The sequence below is a fragment of the Ictalurus punctatus genome, chromosome 14, assembly GCF_001660625.3.
Source record: "Ictalurus punctatus breed USDA103 chromosome 14, Coco_2.0, whole genome shotgun sequence".
Classification (NCBI taxonomy): domain Eukaryota; kingdom Metazoa; phylum Chordata; class Actinopteri; order Siluriformes; family Ictaluridae; genus Ictalurus; species Ictalurus punctatus.
The window spans coordinates 25785086-25807001 of NC_030429.2; the positions used below are offsets into that span (position 1 = coordinate 25785086).

The following is a 21916-nucleotide window of genomic DNA, read 5'->3' on the forward strand; positions in this document are numbered from 1 at the left end:
GATTTGTGTGTGTGTGTGTGTGTGTGTGTGGACAATGGATATGACAGCCCTGCCACTGTGCTTTTGTTTATTTTTCCATTCACTCAGTGTGTGTGTGTGTGTGTGTGTGTGTGTGTGTGTTAGGTAGAACAGTTATCATCATTGCTACTCTAAAACACACACACACACTTCCAGAGGCTCCATCCTGCTCTAATGCTGTATATATGAAGGTTAATGCAGGCGCCGTATGGATGTGACTGATCCTCAGTGCGGTTTAATTAGCAGCACTGAGTGATTAGCGCTTTAGCATAACGGCTAATGACAATCTTTCATTTAGCACACAGAGTCTACAACAGCCTGCTGAACAGCATGAGAGTGTGTATGTTTGTGTGTGTGTGCGCGTGCGTGTGTGTGTGTCTTATATACTTTATAGAGTGAGAGGCAGCATGGAGAAGAGCTACATTAAGCTACATGATGTTAGTGTATGAGCTCCATAGCTGCTCTGCAGTGATGATAATGAAGTGTAAGTCTCTACACCACTACACTGATGAGTGGGGTGTGATTCATTTCCTCTGTGTGAATGCTGTCGGAGTTATTAACCTCACAAAAATGGGGTTTAATGTCTGAGGGGTAAGGATTATTTCTAACCCATGTGACTGTGCCCCTAAGAGTGATCATGCGCCTTGGTGTCACTATGCCCCTGAAGGTGACCTCTCCCCCGAGTCTGACCACTCTCTCGAGGCTCTCCGCACCCACAAGGGTCACCATGCCCCTGAGAGTCACTATGTCCCGTGGCTGCGAAACAAGCCCGAATCATCATCACCCCTCCAACATCATGCCTGACCGTCGGTATGAGATGGTTGTTGCGATACACCATGTTTGGTTTTCGTCAAACGTAGCACTGTGCATGATGACCAGACATCTCCAGCTTGGTCTCATCAGTCCAACTGATATTGTTCCAGACGTTTTGTGGTCTGTTCAGATGCCATTTAGTAAACCTTTGTCCAGCCATCCATCCACTTATCCTACACAGGGTCGCAGTGGATCCTGGAGCCTATCCCAGGAATCTCGGAGCACAAGGCGTGGGACACCCTGGACAGGGTGCCAAAACATTGCAGGGCACAATTGCACAGCCACTCACACACTATGGACAATTTGTGAATGCCAGTCAACCTACAATGCATGTCTTTGAACTGAGGGAGGAAAACCCCAAAGCACGGGGAGAACATGCAAACTCTACGTACACACACACACACACACACACACACAATGCAGAGGTTGGATTTGAACCCCCAACCCCAGAGGTGCAGGGCAAACATGCTAACCGCTAAGCCGCAAATCTTAAATCGTGCGCCGTATGCTTTTTGGAGAGAAGCGTCTTTTTCCCTAGCCACCCTTCCATGAAAGTCATCCTTGTTCAGTCTTTTTCTGATTGTGCGCTCATGAACGTAAACATTTAATGTGCTCACAGAGGCCTGTAGGTCACATGATCTAGCTCTTTTTTTTTTGTAGTTTACATTAAACGGGCTTGAAGGCTCTCCATTTGTAAACAGTCCTTCTCACTGTAGAAGGGTGAGTTTTCAATTGTTTGGAGACGGCCTTATAACCCTTCCCCGATTAATTATCAGCAACAGTTGCTTCTCAGACGTCATGGCTGATGTCCGTTCTTCTCTGCACGATGTAGACGCACACCTGAGTGCTTCCAAAAAGTTCTGCTTTCATAGAGATGTTCACACTCCTTGATGATGAATTAATGTTGTGTATTTCAATAGTGACACCTGGCTGCCAATTACTCTCTTAACGATTGTGGAGGTAGGAAGGGTGTACTTATTTTTTTCTCTCCTGGTTTTGGAACACTGGTGTAGTCTTTTGGGCGGGAAATGACTGCATATTGAAATCTGCTGTTTTTTTTGTTTTTTTTTTTGTTTTTTTTTTTTGGAGTTTTCTTGATTTTGTTTGTTGTGTAACAGATCCTGCTCACACAGACACACACTGTGTTAAAGACTACAGACCTAACATGGATTTAAACACTGGCGTGTGTGTGTGTGTGTGTGTGATGTGAGCCTGTGGTAGATGACTGTTCAGCTGTTTTGCGGTTGTAATGAGCGCTGAATTGGCAGCCTGTACGAAACTGTCCCCAATTAGGTCTAATGATACACGGAGTCCGTTCCAGCTGCTGCCTAACAAAGCTGCCGTTTAGTGATGTACATGAACGCAGTGCAGATTAGCAGCTAAGGCCTGTGCTAAAGCTGATGTGGTGCGATGGAAAGGGAGGAGCTTGTTACCCAGTCTGTAGAAGGTAAAAAAAAAAAAATCATCACAGTCTTTTAATGAGAGACAGAATGGCTCTGGTCGGAGATTAACGAGGCATAATGAGCTGAATCATACGCTGAGTCGAGAGTCAAATCTTTGCTGAGTCGGTTCGGATGGCGGAGAAGTGAGTGCTTGTATGTTTTTTTTGCTGTTAAGGTGTTGCTTCTTCACCTGGAACCGTTTCACCACTAAAGCAGGATAGGAAAAGGTTCTTGAAGGCAGACGTACAGTTATAATTCTGCACCAGTATTTATTTTTGTGTCATGGTTTGGCTCTGAGCACTGGGACCAGCACCTGGAATACTGAAGACCCCATGCGTTGAAACTTTTACTCATCAAGTGGTTCTCTTGCCAGTCAGGAGCTGAACCACTCGTGCTGGAGGTCTGAAAATCTGCCCAGCACAGCAGGTCTGGATGATGCTCAGCATTGTTCCTGGTCTCGTTTAGCTCCCTCACGCTGTCACGTCTCACTGCCATGCATAAATCCCTGGCAGGACTAAACTAATTGAGCGCGAGGAAAGCGGATCGATCTCACTCAAAATCTTTCATCAATGGACGATCAACAAACTGGATTAGCAGAGCTCGGCTCCTGGAGGCCGGTTCCTCAGCGAGAGCGGGTCCGTCGCCTCAGCACTTCCCCTTAATTGGGCTCCAAACAAATGGCAGTGCATTGATTTGGCTGCGAGAGCGGACGCTGTAGACCGAGTGGTGCCTGGCCATTAGCACCTCAAAATGCACTCTGGGTAATGGAGGAATTCTTGTGTGTGATAGAGATGATCAAATTTAGCATGGCATTAGTGAGATGATGGAAAGAATGGCCATTGGCAATAAAAACACGAGTCACATTAAAATGTTTGGTATTTAAGTGGCTCGTCTTCAGTCTGTTGTTTTCCTCTCAGTTATTTATTTATATACATGTTTTTATTTCCTAAATGTGTTTATCCAAAAGCAACTTAGAGTGGCCTTCTGCCCATCCTCTGATAATATGCTGCTCCTCCCTTTTCATATTATCCTTTTCATCTGATAATATGCTGCTCCTTCCTTTTCTTTATTGTTGTCATTAGTTTTTATCATCATCCTTTCCTTTCATTTCTGTTTTTCTTTTTGATCATTATCTTTGTTTTTCTTCTTCTATTTGCCAGTATCATCGGCATCATCCTGTTTTTTCTCACCTTCTCCTCTGCCTTCTCCTCCCCATTATTCTTTTTTGCCTTCTACTTATTGCCTTCTCCTCCTCCTCCTTCTTCTCCACCTTCTCCTCTGTGTCTGACTGAACTGTGTAGCTGTTGGGTTAACATCTCCGAGACAGACGGTACCTGGGAGAGAGAGGCAGATGGGTGCTGTGGGATTGATCAGTACCATGCCTGTCTGACCTTCTCATAAATCTCTCATCTTAAATCCTCTTTCCAATCCTTTCCCCATGAGACCTTTCAGCACCCTTTAAACCTCAGTCTGTCTCCTCAGCCCCTTTTTACTTTCCCCACTACCCTTTTCTGACACCTTCCTGACCTCTGACCTTCTCACCTCCAGTCACGTGCATGGTTTCCTCTCACTTCCTCGGTTCTCCAGCTTCCATCTTGAATATTTCCCCTAACCTGCATTCTCATCTACATCCATCCCTGTCCTGTCCTTCTATTACCTCTTGCCCCTCTCCTTTATTTTCTCATTACTCCTGACATTTCGCTAGCTCACTCTTCCACCCTTCGCTCCCAGCAGCCAGTATTTAAGGCCTTGCTATCTCACGGAGAGAAACACAGAGAGCGAAATGGAGCAGTAGACACATAGACAGAGAGATGGTGCATTGGTTCTGGTCTCCCGCTGGGGAAACACGGAGTGTGTAATTAAGTTTCAGTTCTGCAGGCTGTGCTTATACAGAACACACTATAGCCGTATTATAGCTATTATAATCTCTGCATCAGCCACAGTGAAGGGCTTAGTGTGATGGGATAATAATGAAGTAATGACAGTTTGGAGAAAACTGTTGTCTGGAATATTCTTTGCACCTGACAGAGTTTGTATGTGTGTAGACAAGATGAGATGTTCTCGCCTGGGGAAACTTTGCAAGGTGGGTTTTTCCTCCTTAGCAATTATACTTTACATTTTAAAGGGAACCCCGTCTGTGAAGACTTGCGTGATTTATTAGATTAACGCTGGCATCCACTGTATAAATCCGCCACACAAAAACTCTCGATGTCAGGGGTTTTTGTTTAAATAATGGGACTTCCGGCTGAGAAGGCGCGCGTTGAGTGAGCTCCCGAGCATTTTGTCTTTGAATTGTGCTTTTCAGGCAACCCGAATCTTTTCCAGGACACTTGGTGCCTTCTTTTTCAATTACTCAGTATACAATTACAACCGGAAAGAACTTCTGATAGACTATGGAAACCTAAATCTTCACAGAGAGTGAGTCATGGTGACAAGCTACCGGTGGACCTGGAAAATTTCCGCGGCGCTTTGATCACCGAGCTAACGTCTACCATCGCAATGCATGTGAAAGCAGCTATTTACTCTGCCCTGGCCCCAGTTGTTGCATCTGATACAAAACCGCAACTCCTCTGAAGTGGTCATGTCTTTGGACGCCGAAAAGGACGTTTGATAGGATCGAATGGGAATATCTTTTTATCGTGCTAAAGAAGTTCGGCTTTGGCGATGGACTGATATCATGGATCCGTTTATTATATGTGAAACCACAAGCTTCCATATATACCAATGATACCAAATCTGACTATTTTACTTTGTCACAGGGTACGCGCCAGGGATGTCCTCTGTCTAGCTTACTTTTTGCCATAGCGATTGAGCCTCTCTCAATAACGCTTAGAATTCCTGTATTTCAGGGTATTATCCGCAAGGGAACCGAACGTAAACTAGCCCTATATGCTGACGACTTACTACTTTATGTTACAGATCCAATTACATCTATTCCAGAGACTGAACCTACAGAAGAGTGAATGCTTTCCCATAATCCGACCTGACCAAAAAATAAAACAGGCTGACAATCCTTTTCATCTGGAGGGTTCAAAATTCGAATATCTCAGAGTTGATGTCACCCGTTCCTATTCTGCGTTAATGGCGGCGAATTTTACACCCTTAATTTCATACATGAAGTCAGCTTTTCAAAGATGGGCAGCTCTACCATTATCCCCTCTTGGTAGAATAAACACGGTAAAAATTTCTTTAAAAATTCCTCTAGCTTTTTCAGAAACTCCCAGAAAAATTTCCAAATTTTTACCTCAAAAGAGTCGACTAAGTGGTGGCCTCTCATTGGCCAACTTCATGTATTATTATTTGGTGGCTAATATTCAGAAACTGGTGCTCTGGGTGCAGGCCCCCTCTCTTCCATGGTGCCACTTAGAAGCAAACTCTTGTATTTCAACCTCCCTCACTGCGATGGTGTTCTCCCTTCCCATACCCCTTTCACACTACACGGATAATCCAATAGTATGTACCTCTCCAAAAATTTTCTATCATTTTCACCATCATTTTAAATCTATCTCGGCCTCAACCATGGCACCTATATGTAATACACCCCCCCCCCCCCCCCCCCCCCCGCCTTTTTAGATTCCACATTCTCTTTTTGGGGAAAGAAGGGTCTGAAATGCTTTGAGGATCTTTTCATTAATAATGTGTTTGTGAACTTTTCTGAATGATCCTCGTCGTTCAGCCTGCCTCCGTCTCACCTGTTCAGTTTCTTTCAAATGAGGCATTGTGTCACCTCCCAATTCTCTGGGTTTCCCTCCTTACCTACAAAGTCTGCATGGGAAGAGGTGTTCAAGCTGAATCCTCATAAGGGTGGCATTATCTCACAGATATATGCAACGATCTTGGCACAGGACGATTCTTACAAAATCAAAACCGTCAGTGCTTGGGAAGATGAATTAGAGGCCTGGAGCTTGAGGATGATTACCGGGGCAGAGCGTTAGATAATATACGTACCGCCACGTCATGTGCTAGACTTAGTTTCGTACAATTTAAAGTAGCCCATAGAGTTCACCTCTCTAGGAGTAAACTATCTAAAATGTATCCCAATGTCCCTGACGTGTGAAAAATGCAAACTTTCGCCCTGTGACCTCGTTCGTACGTTTGCACTCTGTCCCAAACTGCAGAACTTTTGGAACTCTTTCTTCAAAATTGTCTCCGACGTTCTTAAAATCAAATTACACGTCTGTCCTTTAATTGCTACCTTTGGTGTTCCATCTCAGTGTCCGCCTCTGAACCTCAGTGTAGAATATTGCTGTCTTGGATCTCTCTACAACCCCCCCTCTATATCAGACTGGCTTAAAGATTCCATCTTCTTTTTAAAACTTGAAATTATCAAGTATAACATCAGAGGCAGGGGAGAATCATTTTTGGAAAAATGGCCACAATTTAGTACCTACTTCAGTGAGGTATGCACCCTGGAGGTGGATTGAGGGAAGGTGTACTGTAAATACTAATCATCTTACTTAAGGTCCCCCCCCCCCCTTCTTTTGGTTTTGGCAGTAATTATTGTGTTGGTCTTGTTGCACTGACAAAGGTCCAGACAATCCAATTATGTAAAAATATTTAGTCCGATACAATATTTGTATTCCAAAAGGTTCAAGAACGGCTTGAATTTTACTTTAAGTATGCCTTGGCTAGGCGTTCTAGGCTAATATTGCAGGAGCTTTATGTTATGAGAATATACAGGAAAAACGCACTAACAAGATTCTTACGGGTTTGATTATATTTACAGATATCCCCTGTATCGTAGCACACAGGAGCTAGAACATTACAGCCAAGAACAGCACAGTGTGGCATTCTTCTCCTGCTGCTGGGGCTAGTAGCTAATTCTTTTGAGTGCTCGAGTGCAACCATTGCCCATGTCACGTAATGGCGGCCTCCGTACGTTAAAATATGTATCAAATATTAAGGATTTTTAAGCTAATGAACATATTTCATGTGTTTCTAATGACGTATTTTAGTAGGAGAGGGCAGTTATTGCATGTTAAGACTCTTAACATGCAATAATGCAGTTATTGCATGTTAAGTCTTCAGCTAAACATTTCATTTATGCACATTTAGCTTTAACCCAAATGTAGATGTGGTTAGTCTCTGAAAACACATACTTCATACATGTTACTTCCAACTTTGGGATGGCGAGTCTGGGGTGCAGAGGGATGCAAAATTTGCACGATGGAGAAGAGGTGTGCAGGGTTTTTTTTTAAAGTCCCACTCCCACCCGGTCCTACAGGAGTTATGACCACCCACACTTGCTCCTAAAGGAAATTTGACCACTTTCACATTCTCCCAAAGGAATTCTGACACTACCCACCTACTCTCGAAGGAATTCTGTCCTCTCTCACCCATTCCGCAAGGAATTCTGACCACTCATCCATTCCGCAAGAATTCTGACACCTCTCACCCATTCCGCAAGGAATTCTGACCTCTCACCCATTCCGCAAGGAATTCTGACCACTCACCCATTCCACAAGGAATTCTGACCTCTCACACATTCCACAAGGAATTCTGACCACTCACCCATTCCGCAAGGAATTCTGACCACTCATCCATTCCGCAAGAATTCTGACACCTCTCACCCATTCCGCAAGGAATTCTGACCACTCACCCATTTTGCAAGGGATTCTAACAACTCTCACCCATTCCGCAAGGAATTCTGACCACTCACCCATTCCGCAAGGAATTCTGACCACTCACCCATTTTGCAAGGGATTCTAACAACTCTCACCGATTCCGCAAGGAACTCTGGCACCTCTCAAATTCCCATTCCGCAAGGGATTCTGACCACTCTCACCCATTTTGCAAGGAATTCTGACAACTCTCACCGATTCCGCAAGGAACTCTGGCACCTCTCACCCATTTTGCAAGGAATTCTGACACCTCTCACCCATTTTGCAAGGAATTCTGACACCTCTCACCCATTTTGCAAGGAATTCTGACACCTCTCACCCATTTTGCAAGGAATTCTGACCACTCATCCTTTCCACAAGGAATTCTGACACTACCCACCTACTCTCGAAGGAATTCTGTCCTCTCTCGCCCATTCTTCAAGGAATTCTGACACCTCTCACCCATTCCGCAAGGGATTCTGACCACTCACCCATTCCGCAAGGAGCTCTGACAACTCTCACCCATTTTGCAAGGAATTCTGACCACTCATCCTTTCTACAAAGAATTCTGACACTACGCACCTACTCTCGAAGGAATTCTGACACCTCTCACCCATTCCGAAAGGAATTCTGACCACTCTCATCCATTCCGCAAGGAACTCTGACACCCCCTCACACATATTGCAAGGAATTCTGAACACACAACCTTTCCACAAGGAATTCCACTTTGATCACTTTCCGCCCATTTCAGAAGGAATCTTTCCGTTCCCACCCACTTCCAAGGGAATTGACCAAACCCACCCAAATCCAAAAGAATTCTCACTACTCTCCGTCTGCTCCTTAAGGAATTCGGTTTGATCCCACCCACTCCCAAAGGTATTCTGATCACTGCATCCCACTACTGAAGGAATTTCGACCAATCCCACCAAGTCCTACAGTTATAAAAATTTTATTAGTTACTATTTTTTTTTAAACTCATTTCTGCCTGGATTCTTTTTTGGCAAACTCAGCTGGTTAAAATATTTAAATCACGTGACCTTGACCAGTGCTGCTTCAGCTGCTTCTAATTGCATAAGCTAGCAATAAGAATATTCTAAGAGTTTATAATCATAATCTTATATGATTATAATATTATCATATTATAATCAGCACACTTGCTGATTAGGCCACTGAGCATTGCATCCAGTCTTAATGTTAAGTTACTTTAGATAACAGCATCCACCAAGTGAATAAATGTGAATACGTCACCTTAGCCCTGGAGTCTAGCATGAGAAGAGCAGAATATAAGAGTGTGACAGTACAATCACCAGGACATGAGTTCTGTTGCATGTAAACACTAGATACTTAATAAAATTCCAACTTGAGAGATTTATGATAATATAAGGTCCAAAACTGTATGGATGAGCTAATAATTTGTCTTCACAGCCTCATGAAGCGAGTAACCCTGGGTTTGTTCAGCTTTGCCCTTTCTGAATAACTAACATCAGCGGTTTTACAAGGTCAGGGATTTTTGTGTCAGCATGAAAAATGGCAATACTTTCTTACAATTACCTTTTAAAATGCATTAGATAAGTTAAATTAGTTGAGGTTTGCAGGTGAATCTGCTCAAATTGCGAGGGCACCCATATTTTAAATCCAATTATTTGTCTTATAATAGTCTATCCAGTGCACTTTCAAATTATTTGCTCAGTAAAAGGCCTGTCAAGAACCTCTTCTGTTCCTGACAGTCACTTCAATTATCCAGGGACAAGGCAAAAAAAAAAACAAAAAAAAAAGGCCTGTCCTCTGCTGATTGATTTTTTTCTTTCAAATATTCAGAGAAGCCATGTGGTGCATTGCAAAAGTGAGTTGTGTCCTGGGGGATCCAAACCGGGTCGAGAGTGATCCCAGTTCAGGACCTGAGGAATAGCGGTGTTTAATTTGGAGCTCGGAGATTAGAGGACAGATGATTCCAATATCAGCCGCAACAAGATGCTCAAATTAAATCCATCTACTCATCGCCGTCACCGTCTCAGTGGAGCAAGGCCATGCCAACTTGCGCAGGGTGGCCAAACAGCCGGGCTTCGCCAAACTCTGCCTTTCTTCTTCACTCACTCTGGCTCTAAATTCAATAACATGGATGGAAACTGCATGAGTCACCATGGCAAAGAAAGACAGGAGAACTCCTGCTCTTCACACTCACGCACAATATGGCACGTTATTCATTTGGGAACAGACGGCGCAAGGCGTAGATGAGGTTGAAACTGAATTCCACATAAGCACCTCTGTATTTTTCTTTATAAATCATCAAGTGGAAACTCTTTGGAGCTTTGCGTATATCACATATAGCTTGGAAGGTGATACAGGTCAGAGGTCAAGTTGGGACATGGTAAAGCATCACTGAAGCAGTTGAGCCTAAGATTTAGGCTTATACCTCCAAATTTTTCTTGATCTTCATGCACTCCAAAAAAAAAAAATCTGGGTGTAAATTTGGAAAGCCAGTTCTGGGTCCCACATGGACTAACCCAACAGTGTCCGGAATAATCGTACAGCAGAGTCCGGCCGATAAAATTATTCAATTCAATTCAATTCAATTGTATTTGTATAGCACTTTGTACAGTGGACATTGTCTCAAAGCAGCTTTACAGAAATATCAACACGGTATACAGATATTAAAGGTGTGAATTTATCCCAACTGAGCAAGCCACTGAGTGGCGACGGTGGCAAGGAAAAACTCCCTAAGATGTTTTAAGAGGAAGAAACCTTGAGAGGAACCCGACTCAGAAGGGAACCCATCCTCATCTGGGTAACAACAGTTAGTGTGAAAAAGTTCATTATGGATTTATATGAAGTCTGTATGGTGTTAGGAGCAGCCGTAGTCCCAGCAGTCTGGAATTAAAGAAGATTTGAGCTCCATCCAGAGGTAGAAAGGATCTGGATCTCTAGTATCTCCATAAATTCGTGTGGGGCTCGGCGAAAGGAGAGCCCATATTCATTTGTTTATACCGACTGAAAACGTCCGATAAGTCGATTTTCCGATGCCGGTGTATTGTGAGAAAGAGTTCATGTTAACTGTGAAGATAATTATGTAAGAATTTGATCTAATCTTTAAAACTTTGTTTCTATAAATACAAATCTGTCTTATTTATCACAGGAAGTCGGTTACTTCAGGCTTTTCTGGTTGCTCTGTCTTGACCAGCACATTTCCAGATAATGATCCTTGACACGGCATTATTAACCCAATTTGTGTCACATCGACCAACTAGCTGGGCGTATGCTTGTATTGCTTTGGTCAGTGGTAGAACACTTGTTAATAACTATATTTACTGGACTACAAAACTGTTTTTGGTACGTAAGGGTAAGCAAATCTTCTGTATAATTAATGCAAGCCTGTACAGCCTGACAGCGAGTCCTTTGAGCTTATTGTGGACTGAGACACCTTTATTTAAAGGCTGTGGTTATATGCAAATCTCCTCTTTTATGTCTCCTCTTTTCACCTGCTATACAAACCCATATTTCCAGCAGAGATAAGAGAATTCTTCTCATTTTATTTTTGAACACAGATTTAAAAAAGCCAGCCTTGTGGTGCGCTCATAACAACTGCCTTCAGATAAGTGCCCCAAAAGCCCCTTTCTCCATTTTAAATCTGGTTGCTGGTGGCGTCCTGTATTCACCCTCATGCTCACAGAAGAGCCCTTGAAGCCGTGTGTCTCCTCATCTCAGTAATGGATCAGCGGAGAACCCTCAGGGTCTCCTGTCTCATGCTAGAGAGGCACACACTGACAAACAAGCAAAGGGTTTGATAAATAAGCTCATGTATTACATATTAGCATAAGTGAAAAATCTTCCCTTAAATGTCAAGAGAAAGATATATTTGGTGCCTCAAGTTTTCTTTTTTAGTTTTTCAGCGGAGCCTTCAAGCTACTGTAGAGAACAATTAATGGAAGTGTGTCTTATCAAAAAAAATCTTTCCGTGAATATCTGCCTTACACCAATACACGATGTCATATAGACACACCAGTGGAACCGACGACTCGGTGTGCTGTTGGGTGAAAAGCTGCCTCTCTGGGAAAAAACCCTTGTAGAACTTTTTAACTATCTAAAAGCCTCTCAGGAAGTATCCAAAGAACCCATTAGGAACTACAATGGTCCTTGAAAGTTTGTGAACCATTTAGGGTTCTATATTTTCTATATTTCTTCATAAATATGACCTAAAGTCCTAAAAGTATACGAAGAGAACCCAATCACACAAATGAGACAAAAATAATAAAATTTATTATTTATTTATTGAGGAAAGTTATCCAATATTACATATCTGTGAGTGGCAAAAGTATGTGAACCTGTAGAATCGGCAGTTCATTTGGAGGTGAGATTAGAGTCGGGTGTTTTCGAGCGATGGGATGAGGATCAGGTGTGAGTGAGGGTCCTGTTTTATTTAAAGGACAGGGATCTATCAGAGTCTGATCTTCACAGCACATGTTTGTGGAAGTGTATCACGGCATGAACAATGGAGATTTCTGACGACCTCGGAAGAAGAGTTGTTGAAGCTTATCAGACTGGAAGAAGTTACAAAACCATCTCTGAAGAGTTTGGACTCCACCGATCCACAGTCAGACAGATTGTGTACAAATGGAGGAAATTTAAGACCGTTGTTACCCTCTCCAGGATGGAGACCAACAAAGATCACTCCAAGAGCAAGACGTGTAATAGACCACGAGGTCACAAAGGAACCCAGGGTAGCTTCTAAGCAACTAAAGGCCTCTCTCACATTGGCTAATGCTAATGTTCATGAGTCCACCATCAGGAGAACACCGAACACCAATGCTGTGCATGGCAGGGTTTCAAGAAGAAAGTCTCTGCTCTCCAAGAAGAACAGTGCTGCCCATCTGCAGTTTGCTAAAGATCGTGTGGACAAGCCAGAAGGCTATTGGAAAGAAATGTTTTGTGGACAGATGAGACCAAAGTAGAATTTTTTTGGTTTATATGATGTTATATTTGGAGAAAGAAAAAAAAAATGCATTCTAGCATAAGAACCTTATCTCATCTGTGAAACATGGTGGTACTGTAGTAGTATCGTGGTTTAGGCCTGTTTTGCTGCATCTGGGCCAGGACGACATGCCATCATTGATGGAACAATTAATTCTGGAGTATTCCCCTGAACTCTAAAGGAAAATATCAGGACATCTGTCCATGAACTGAATCTGAAGAGAAAGTGGGTCATGCAGCAAGACAACGACCCTAAACACACGAGTCGCTCTACCAAAGAACGCTTAAAGAAGAATAAAGTGAATGTTTTGGAACGGCCGAGTCAAAGTCCTGACCTTAATCCAGTAGAGATGTTGTGGAAGAACCTGAAGCGAGCAGTTCATGTGAGGAAACCCACCAACATCCCAGAGTCGAAGCCGTTCTGTACTGAGGAACGGAATAAAACTCCTCCAAGCCGACGTGCAGGACTGATCAACACTTACCAGAACGTTTATCTGCACTTATTACCTCACAAAGGGGGTCACACCACATACTGAAAGCAAAGGTGCACATACTTTTGCCACTCACAGATAGATTGGATAATTTTCCTCAGTAAATAAATGACCAAGTATAATATTTTTGTATTGGGTTCTTTTTGTATACTTTTGGGAATGCCAATGATGTTTTAGGTCATATTTATGCAGAAATATAGAAAATTCTAAAGGGTTCACAAACCACTGTATCCAAAGAACCCTGTAGGAACAATCCAAAGAACCCTGTAGGAACAATCCAAAGAACCCTGTAGGAACAATCCAAAGAACCCTGTAGGAACAATCCAAAGAACCCTGTAGGAACAATCCAAAGAACCCTGTAGGAACTATCCAAAGAACCCTGTAGGAACTATCCAAAGAACCCTGTAGGAACAATCCAAAGAACCCTGTAGGAACTATCAAAATAAATTGACCCCTAGGAACTATCCCCCCCAAAAATCCAACCCTAAGAACCCTGTAGGAACTATCCAAACAGCCCCTTAGGAACTGCTTATGATCTTGTCATCTTGTTTTTTGTGGGGTGTGTGTGTGTGTGTGTGTGGGGGGGGTGTTTGAGGGGGCGTGGATGGGTCATTATTAGTGTATAGGTTTATTTTTTATATATTATATGTTTCAGTAATTATGCCTGGATATCAAGATTCCCTAAAATGACGTGTGGAAAATTGGACAAAAACAGATTCTTGCCCCTATGCTAGTTGGGAAAATTGGCACTGGGTGTGTGTGTGTGTGTGTGTGTGTGTGTGTGTGTGGGCGGGGGGGTAGATGTGACCGTGTCATTCAGCGGGCAATCAGGTGAGTGAACGCCATGGGCTTGTACTGACACAGTGTGTGTGCAGCTTGACACCATGGTCACCCTCAGCAACCAAGCTGCTGTCCAAGCTAGAGAGAGATGAGTGTATTTACTTACACCCTGAGGACAACACACTCTGACTCATACACCTGCTCTCTCTCTCTCTCTCTCACACTCACTCACACACACACACCCACACACCCACCCAAACCCACACACACCTGCTGCAGAGTTACAGCTGGCACAGATCATTTTCCTCTTGCTTAGCTTATCTTGCTTAGCTTGTCTTTTAAAAATGGCATGTGCGCATGTGTTTGAATGTATACCACCTGTGTGTGCACATACACTCCTCATGGATGCTAAAGGCTGCCTAATCATCAGATGTGTAGCACACACACACACACACACACACACACACACACACACACACACACACACCTTCCATACCAAGCACACTTTAAAGTATCCAGGGGCCATTCTGTGCTCACAGAGTGTTTAGCTCCACTGTCATTCCCCATTAGCTTTCCTCCAGCCTGTTATGAGTAGCTTCCCTCTGAATCCACTCTGCACAATACCCCTCATTAACCAAATCAAGAGCAGACGCTCGGAATATCTGCAGGGACAGATGGGCGTGTAACAGCCAGGTGAATTTCCCCAGCATGTGCACAGAAGAGGAAAAGCACATGGGTGTATTATTAGAAGTGCGTCAGGAACAATCTCTTTTTACAGACAGAATAAATGCCGAACAGGATTTATTTGTAAAGAAGTAGCTGTTGTTAAATAGATATCTCTGTGAAGGACTGCTGTGAATAAATTGAAAATAAAAGACTTGACCAAATAGCCCTCCTGTTTCATTGGTGGAAGGACAGAAGGGTTTTTTTTTTGTTTGTTTCACTATCACCGGGCGAGACGGATCTGCATGGTGGATTTTACAGTTCTGCAACCTCCTGACTCTTTGAGTCGACTTCCTGGCTGACATTACTTTTTTAGTCCAATTTCTAGTTCACTTCCTGGTTAGCATTTCTGTTGGAGTTGTGTTTTTTGTTACGGTTTGATTAGACCATTTGAGTGCACTTTATAATGTGTGTTACTGTTGCAGTCTACTTCCTGTTTGGCAATACTGTTAAAGTTGACTTTCTGGTTCTTGCTGCTATTTGAGTCAGTGTTCAACTTCATGGTTGACGTCACTATTTGAGTCCACTTCCTGTTTGGTGTTAATGTTGGAGGTGGCTTCCTGGTTGTAGTCAACTGTGTATTTGCCATTAGTGTTTATTATGACTTTCTGGTTGACTTCCTGCTTGGCATTACTGTTGATATTAACTTCCTGGTTGCCAGTATTATTGGTATTAACTTCCTGGTTGCCATTACTGTTGGTATTAATGTCCTGGTTGCCATTACTGTTGGTATTAATGTCCTGGTTGCCATTACTGTTGGTATTAACTTCCTGGTTGCCAGTATTATTGGTATTAACTTCCTGGTTGCCATTACTGTTGGTATTAATGTCCTGGTTGCCATTACTGTTGGTATTAATGTCCTGGTTGCCATTACTGTTGGTATTAATGTCCTGGTTGCCATTATTGTTGGTATTAATGTCCTTGTTGGCATTACCTTTGGTATTAATATCCTGGTTTGCATTACTGTTGGTATTAATGTCCTGGTTGGCATTACTGTTGGTATTAATGTCCTTGTTGGCATTACCTTTGGTATTAATGTCCTGGTTGCCATTACTGTTGGTATTAATGTCCTGGTTGCCATTACTGTTGGTATTAATATCCTGGTTTGCATTACTGTTGGTATTAATGTCCTGGTTGGCATTACTGTTGGTATTAATGTCCTGGTTGCCATTACTGTTGGTATTAATGTCCTGGTTGCCATTACTGTTGGTATTAATGTCCTGGTTGGCATTACTGTTGGTATTAATGTCCTGGTTGGCATTACTGTTGGTATTAATGTCCTGGTTGGCATTACTGTTGGTATTAATGTCCTGGTTGGCATTACCTTTGGTATTAATGTCCTGGTTGGTGCTTCTCTTAATAAACTTTAGTTTCAGTTTACTCTTTGGCATTACTTTTCCTATTTAGTCAACTTCCTGGTTGGTTTTTCTGTTTGAGACGGTGTCCTGACTCTCATTACTGTGAAAGTCAACTTTCTAGTTGATGTTATTGATTGAGATGACTTTCTGTCGTGTCACCCAGATGAGGACGTGTTTCCTTCCGAGTCTGGTACCTCTCAAGGTTTCTGTCTCATATCGTCTCGGGGAGTTTTTCCTCACCACCGTCGCCTCTGGCTGCTCATTAGGGAAAAATTCATACATTTTAAAATCTATATCCTGAATTTATACATTTCTGTAAAGCTGCTTAGGGATAATATCCATTGTTAAATGCGCTATATAAATAAATCTGAACTGAATTGAATTGAATAACGTTCTAGTCTACTTCCTGGCTGCTACTGTTGGTGTTATCTTTTGGAATCATCTCCATGGCTCCTGTTACTGTTTTTGGTGACTTTGGTAGATGCTTCTGTTAGATTTCTGCTGTTTGAGTCGACTTTCTGGTTGATATGTGTGTTTGTGACAACGTCCTGCTCAGCATCATTGTTGGAATCAATTCTTTTGTTGGCGTTACTGTTACTATTAAAGTCTACTTCATGGGTGGGCTTAATGTTGGAGACCGCACCACTTATGCAGATAACCCACAAAATAATACACAAAAAAAATCCCAAACCGCTTCCTCTGTAGATATTACAAAAGGCAATATTGTCAACAAGTCTTCTTTCTTTTTCGCCTTGTTCAGCATTTTTTCTGTCTATAGAAATAGATCACTTCCCGTCTCGCCCTACTCGCTGTATTTCTTATTCGCACCTCTCTTACCAACAGGAAAACTATATATAACCAAATAGCACAGTGTCTCAGCTGTGCTGGCTCTACCCGGTGTGAAGGAAAGTGTGTGTGTGTTGTAGTATATATGGATGTAAGAGTCTGTGTGGTATGCAATTCAGATTGGAGTGATTTAAAGCTACAACCTAGTAAGGCTTTCGGAAGAGTTCACGAACGCTGCTGTGTTTTATTTCATATTTTGACTTGGGCATCTGTATGTCGAGGTGTGTTATTGAGGTTAGTGATGCTAGGACATTATCTGCGAGCACTATATTCATGATTACTTGATGTATAGACTGACACCTGACCTTTTGAGAACTTCCAACCATTAAGACTCACACTTAGTTTGGTGCCGATCAAACGGTAGATGATCAGAAGAAAAACTTCCCCTGTGAACGAGAAGACTGTGAAAGAGGAGTGTGTGTGTGTGTGTGTGTAACTTGTCCTGCAGTGAGTTGTAGTCTACTGGGGCAGGTTGTCATTTCTATGTCATTGCCGGAGGCCCTGAGGGACTTGATTTCCCAGCAGGCACCACTCTGAGATAGGACTCGTATGACAGATCAGCCTGAAGGATTCAGTGTAACAGAGAGACATGAGCTCACTATGAATACAGAGTGTGTGTGTGTGTGTGTGTGTGCGCGTGTGCTAGCACTTTCATTAACACACACAGCATCACTTGAAACCGATGACATCATTTTTCAGTATGTGTAAGTGAAGGTAAACACCTTGGCTAATTTTAATTACAGTCTGAACCTTTTTGTCATCCACATTCCATTCTCTCTCTCTCTCTCTCTCTCTCTCTCTCTCTCTCTCTCTCTCTCTCTCTCTCTCTCTGCACAGACATAGCGGTGAATGGTAAAGCGTGCGACTGTGACGTGGTTGCCGAGTGTAAGGTGGGCGACGCCGTGCCGTTGGAAGTCAAGCTAACCAATCGCAGCAAGAGCGCCGTGGGACCGTTCTCTCTCACGGTGGTGCCGTTTCAGGACTATCAGAACGGCGTGCAGAACTATGAGCTGCAGGAAGCCGTCACGTTCATCGGCTCCAACTCCTTCTACATCGAATCGGTACAAACACACACAGAAGTTAGATGCAATACAACACAGTTATGATCCTGGTGCAACAAACAAGACAAATGCCTTGTAAAGCATTAAAAAGTATCATGGGAGCTGTACTGTTATAAGAGAAATAATCAAGGTTATCAGTACATGTAATGAATACGATAATGTATTAGAACGAGTGCGTTAATATAAACATGTGATTTGTAGCTGCACTATTGTCACAGCTGCTATTGTAGAACATTAATCAACACCTTCTGACCAATCGGTATCCAGAATTCAACAGAGGTGTGGTATAATCCCTCCCCCATTTCTGCTAGCTGTTTGAATGATTACAAGAAGACAAGAACAGATGGGAATGAATATTTTGAACTCTTACAGAAAGTTACAAAGTACACAGTGGTGTGAAAAGCGGTTGCTAAGCTAGTTTATAATATGCTAGAAGTAATATGTCAAATCATTTCGCATAGTGTCCATGCTATTTTCATATTCCATTTAGTCGCAGGTCATTTTGGGACACATGCGTTTTTCTTCTTCTCCATGATACTAGGTGTCCTGTTGTATTTCGTATAAAGATACTAACTGCCTCTGCTTTTAAAATTCTCAGTCCACAGAAGAAGTGCCTGTATTTGGTCACTTGTTAAAACATTATATATATGTTAACATAAGAATCCGCTAATCCTGTGACTGAAACTTAGCCAAGAACTTTAACCCACTGAACTGCGGCGACTGCATCATCAGCTTATCATTATCATTAAACCTTTAATGACCTGAACGGGGCCAGTGCCAGGAGAACATTAAACTGCGCTGTGCTCCGACTCTCCATCTGATGTGGGACCGATTGCTGAGTCCAGCCAACCGCTCTCACACACCCGGTTCTAGATTAAGGCCTCCGATTATCGCCGTTATCTCTGCGCAATGAGCCGGGTCGGGCGTGTCTCATTAGAGTTTGTGTTCATGCAGCAGAATTAAATAAGCATGCACGAGCCGTCTGGCAGGAGAATGTGATATTTGGCAACTGGCCTGCACTCTGTGGTGTTAACGCTGTGATTGGGAGTGTTGTGTTTAATTATAATAGTAAAAATTTTATTTATGCAGCACCTTTGGTGCATTTAAAACACAGTTCACAGCGTGTGTAAAAACAACACCAGAAACAGGAAGAACAATTGAACTAAACACAAAAAACCTAATCATATATGAAAGACATTATCTGTTAAGGGACTGAAAGACACAGGGGCAATGCCTACTTCACTGAGACTGACCGTTACATAGGCCACGCCTCCGTCACCGAGACTGACTAGTACAGAGGCCACACCTCCTTCACTGAGAATGACAGGTATAGCGGCCACACCTCCTTTACAGAAACTGACAGGTATAGAGGCCACGCCTCCTTCACTGAGAATGACAGGTATAGAGGCCACACCTCCTTCACTAAGACTGACTGATACAGAGGCCACTCCTCCTTCACTGAGACTGACAGGTAGAGAGGCCATACCTCCTTCACTGAGAATCATAGGTACAGAGCCCACACCTCCTTCACTGAGACTGACAGGTACAGAGGCCACACCTCCTTCACTGAGACTGACAGGTACAGAGGCCACACCTCCTTCACTGAAACTAACCGTTACAGAGGCCACACCTCCTTTACTGAGACTGACAGGTACAGAGGCCACACCTCCTTCACTGAGACTAACCGTTACAGAGGCCACACCTCCTTCACTGAAACTAACCGTTACAGAGGTCACACCTCCTTCACTTAGACTGACAGGTACAGAGGCCACACCTCCTTCACTGAGAATCACAGGTACAGAGGCCACACCTCCTTCACTGAGACTGACAGGTACAGAGGCCACACCTCCTTCACTGAGACTAACCGTTACAGAGGTCACACCTCCTTCACTGAGACTGACAGGTACAGAGGTCACACCTCCTTCACTAGGACGTTATTCACTCCTCATGTTACATGTTCCTCTGTTGTCGTCTGCAGGTGAGTCCAGCGGGGAACTCAGTCTGTGCTGGCGCATTGCTGTTCCTTTACACCGGGGATTTCTACCTGAACATTAAGTTCCAGGATGACAGCACAAGCCGAGACCTTCCTCCGACGTGGTTCTGCTTGCCCAGCGTCCACATCCGAGCACAAGAACCAATCGATGCAGCTGCCTGAACTGGGGACTCTGGGGCACACTGACCTTTTGGGGCAGGGAGCATGTGTACTGTAATTCTGGGTTGCTACTCTACTTCAGCTGTAAACTAGAGCCATTTTATTTAAAGTATAAATCTGACTCTAGTTCTGAGTCATTACCGGACATTTCCTCATAATGTTTAGTAATAAAGTTTCTTAATTATGCAATGGCACATAATATTAGTCCTGGCCTGAGTCCTGGGATTCGTTCTATGATCACTCAAAGTCTTTTCTCAACTGTTCCGTAAAGTTTCTATATGCAAACCTGCAATTAAGCATTTCTAAATATATAAGCCCTAAAGGTTCCATGCAGAACCCTACAACTGATCATTTCTAAATCTCCAAAAGGTAAAACAGTCAACGTGAACCCTACAGTCGAGCATTTTTGAGCCTAGAACCTTTACAAGTTGTTTGCGCTGATTGTTTCTACATCTAGAATGCCTAAATGTTCTGTATGGACCCCTAAAAATCACTGTCTCTATCTTTTTATCTCTTTATTGCACCATTTTTTAATGACTTTGTTTTTCAGTTTGACTTGGTTCTCTTTGTTTTCTTGAGCTGCTTCATTATTACAAATTTCATATCCTGTGTCTCACTTCACTGTTGGTGTGTAATATATTTGATCAATGGCTGTCGCATGGATTATAAATCATAAATGTAATGTTTGTGGAAAGTCTCTGGTTTTCATGGAGTTCTTTCTAAAATTAGAAGAAATGTTTGGTAAGCGGGAAAAAAATAAAATAAAACAATTTTCATGCCTACTCTTCATAATAAACTTCATCCCAGTGCACAATATTATCACGTTACAACCCAAAGTTCCTAAAGGGGTTCTACTCGTAACCCGCTCTAATGGATACATTCATTTGAAGGTCCTATGTAGAACATTTAGGGGTTTCTTTAAAGGGACTAACCTGTAGAACACATGCTACGCTTTTTTCACATATTCATCTTGCTCACAGAGGTATGTACTTAGAACGAAAAATCGAAATCTACCCTACAACCGAGTGTTTCTATATGTAGAACCATTACAGGCTCTGTACCAAACCCTACAACTGCCCATTTCTATATGTAGAACCATTAAAGGCTCTATACCAAACCCTACAACTGAGTGTTTATAAATCTACAACCCCTAAAAGCTCTATACTAAACTTTACACCCCTGACCAAACTCGCCTTCTTTGAGCTTTTCGCCACTTGTGTTTTGTATTGTATTCCACCAGCCCGATACACCAGTGCACACACGATGGCTGAGTGCCGATATCTGTTCTCCCACAATAATCCTCTCCTAGACCTTTGTAAACGCTAGTCTGGGTTTTTGACAACAGCATGAGCTTTGACATCACGTTTTATCCTCTATTTCCGGCTTTCGCACATCTTCCTCAGAGCTTTCACACTGGTTCATAGCTCCATTCTCCGGTTATTGTCGCGTGACCAAGAACAAGTTTTGTGATCTCATTGAGGTTTAAACCAATCAGCCGAAGCGATGATGAACATCGGTCCACTCACCTGCTAAGAAATACACTTATTATTTGCAACTGGCTGTCACTGTAGGTGTTTTCAGCTGTGTGAAGTTCGTTTTTATACAGAACAGTGTGTCATGTAAGATAAACAGGCCTATTTCAGGTTACTTAACAACTCGAAACAGTT

The 21916-nt window shown here is 42.8% G+C and overlaps 1 protein-coding gene across 2 annotated transcripts in view; it reads left to right on the top strand.

Moving 5' to 3' along the window:
* Positions 1–20946, top strand: part of trappc9 (trafficking protein particle complex subunit 9) — a 246251-nt gene extending 225305 nt beyond the window's left edge. For both annotated transcript variants that reach the window (XM_053685549.1, XM_053685550.1), the window contains 2 exons: positions 17874–18097; positions 20076–20946. In XM_053685549.1, coding sequence (XP_053541524.1) covers positions 17874–18097; positions 20076–20252 — 401 coding nt within the window. In that variant the 3' untranslated portion in view covers positions 20253–20946. The remainder of the gene's footprint in view (positions 1–17873; positions 18098–20075) is intronic.
* Positions 20947–21916: the final 970 nt, after the last annotated feature.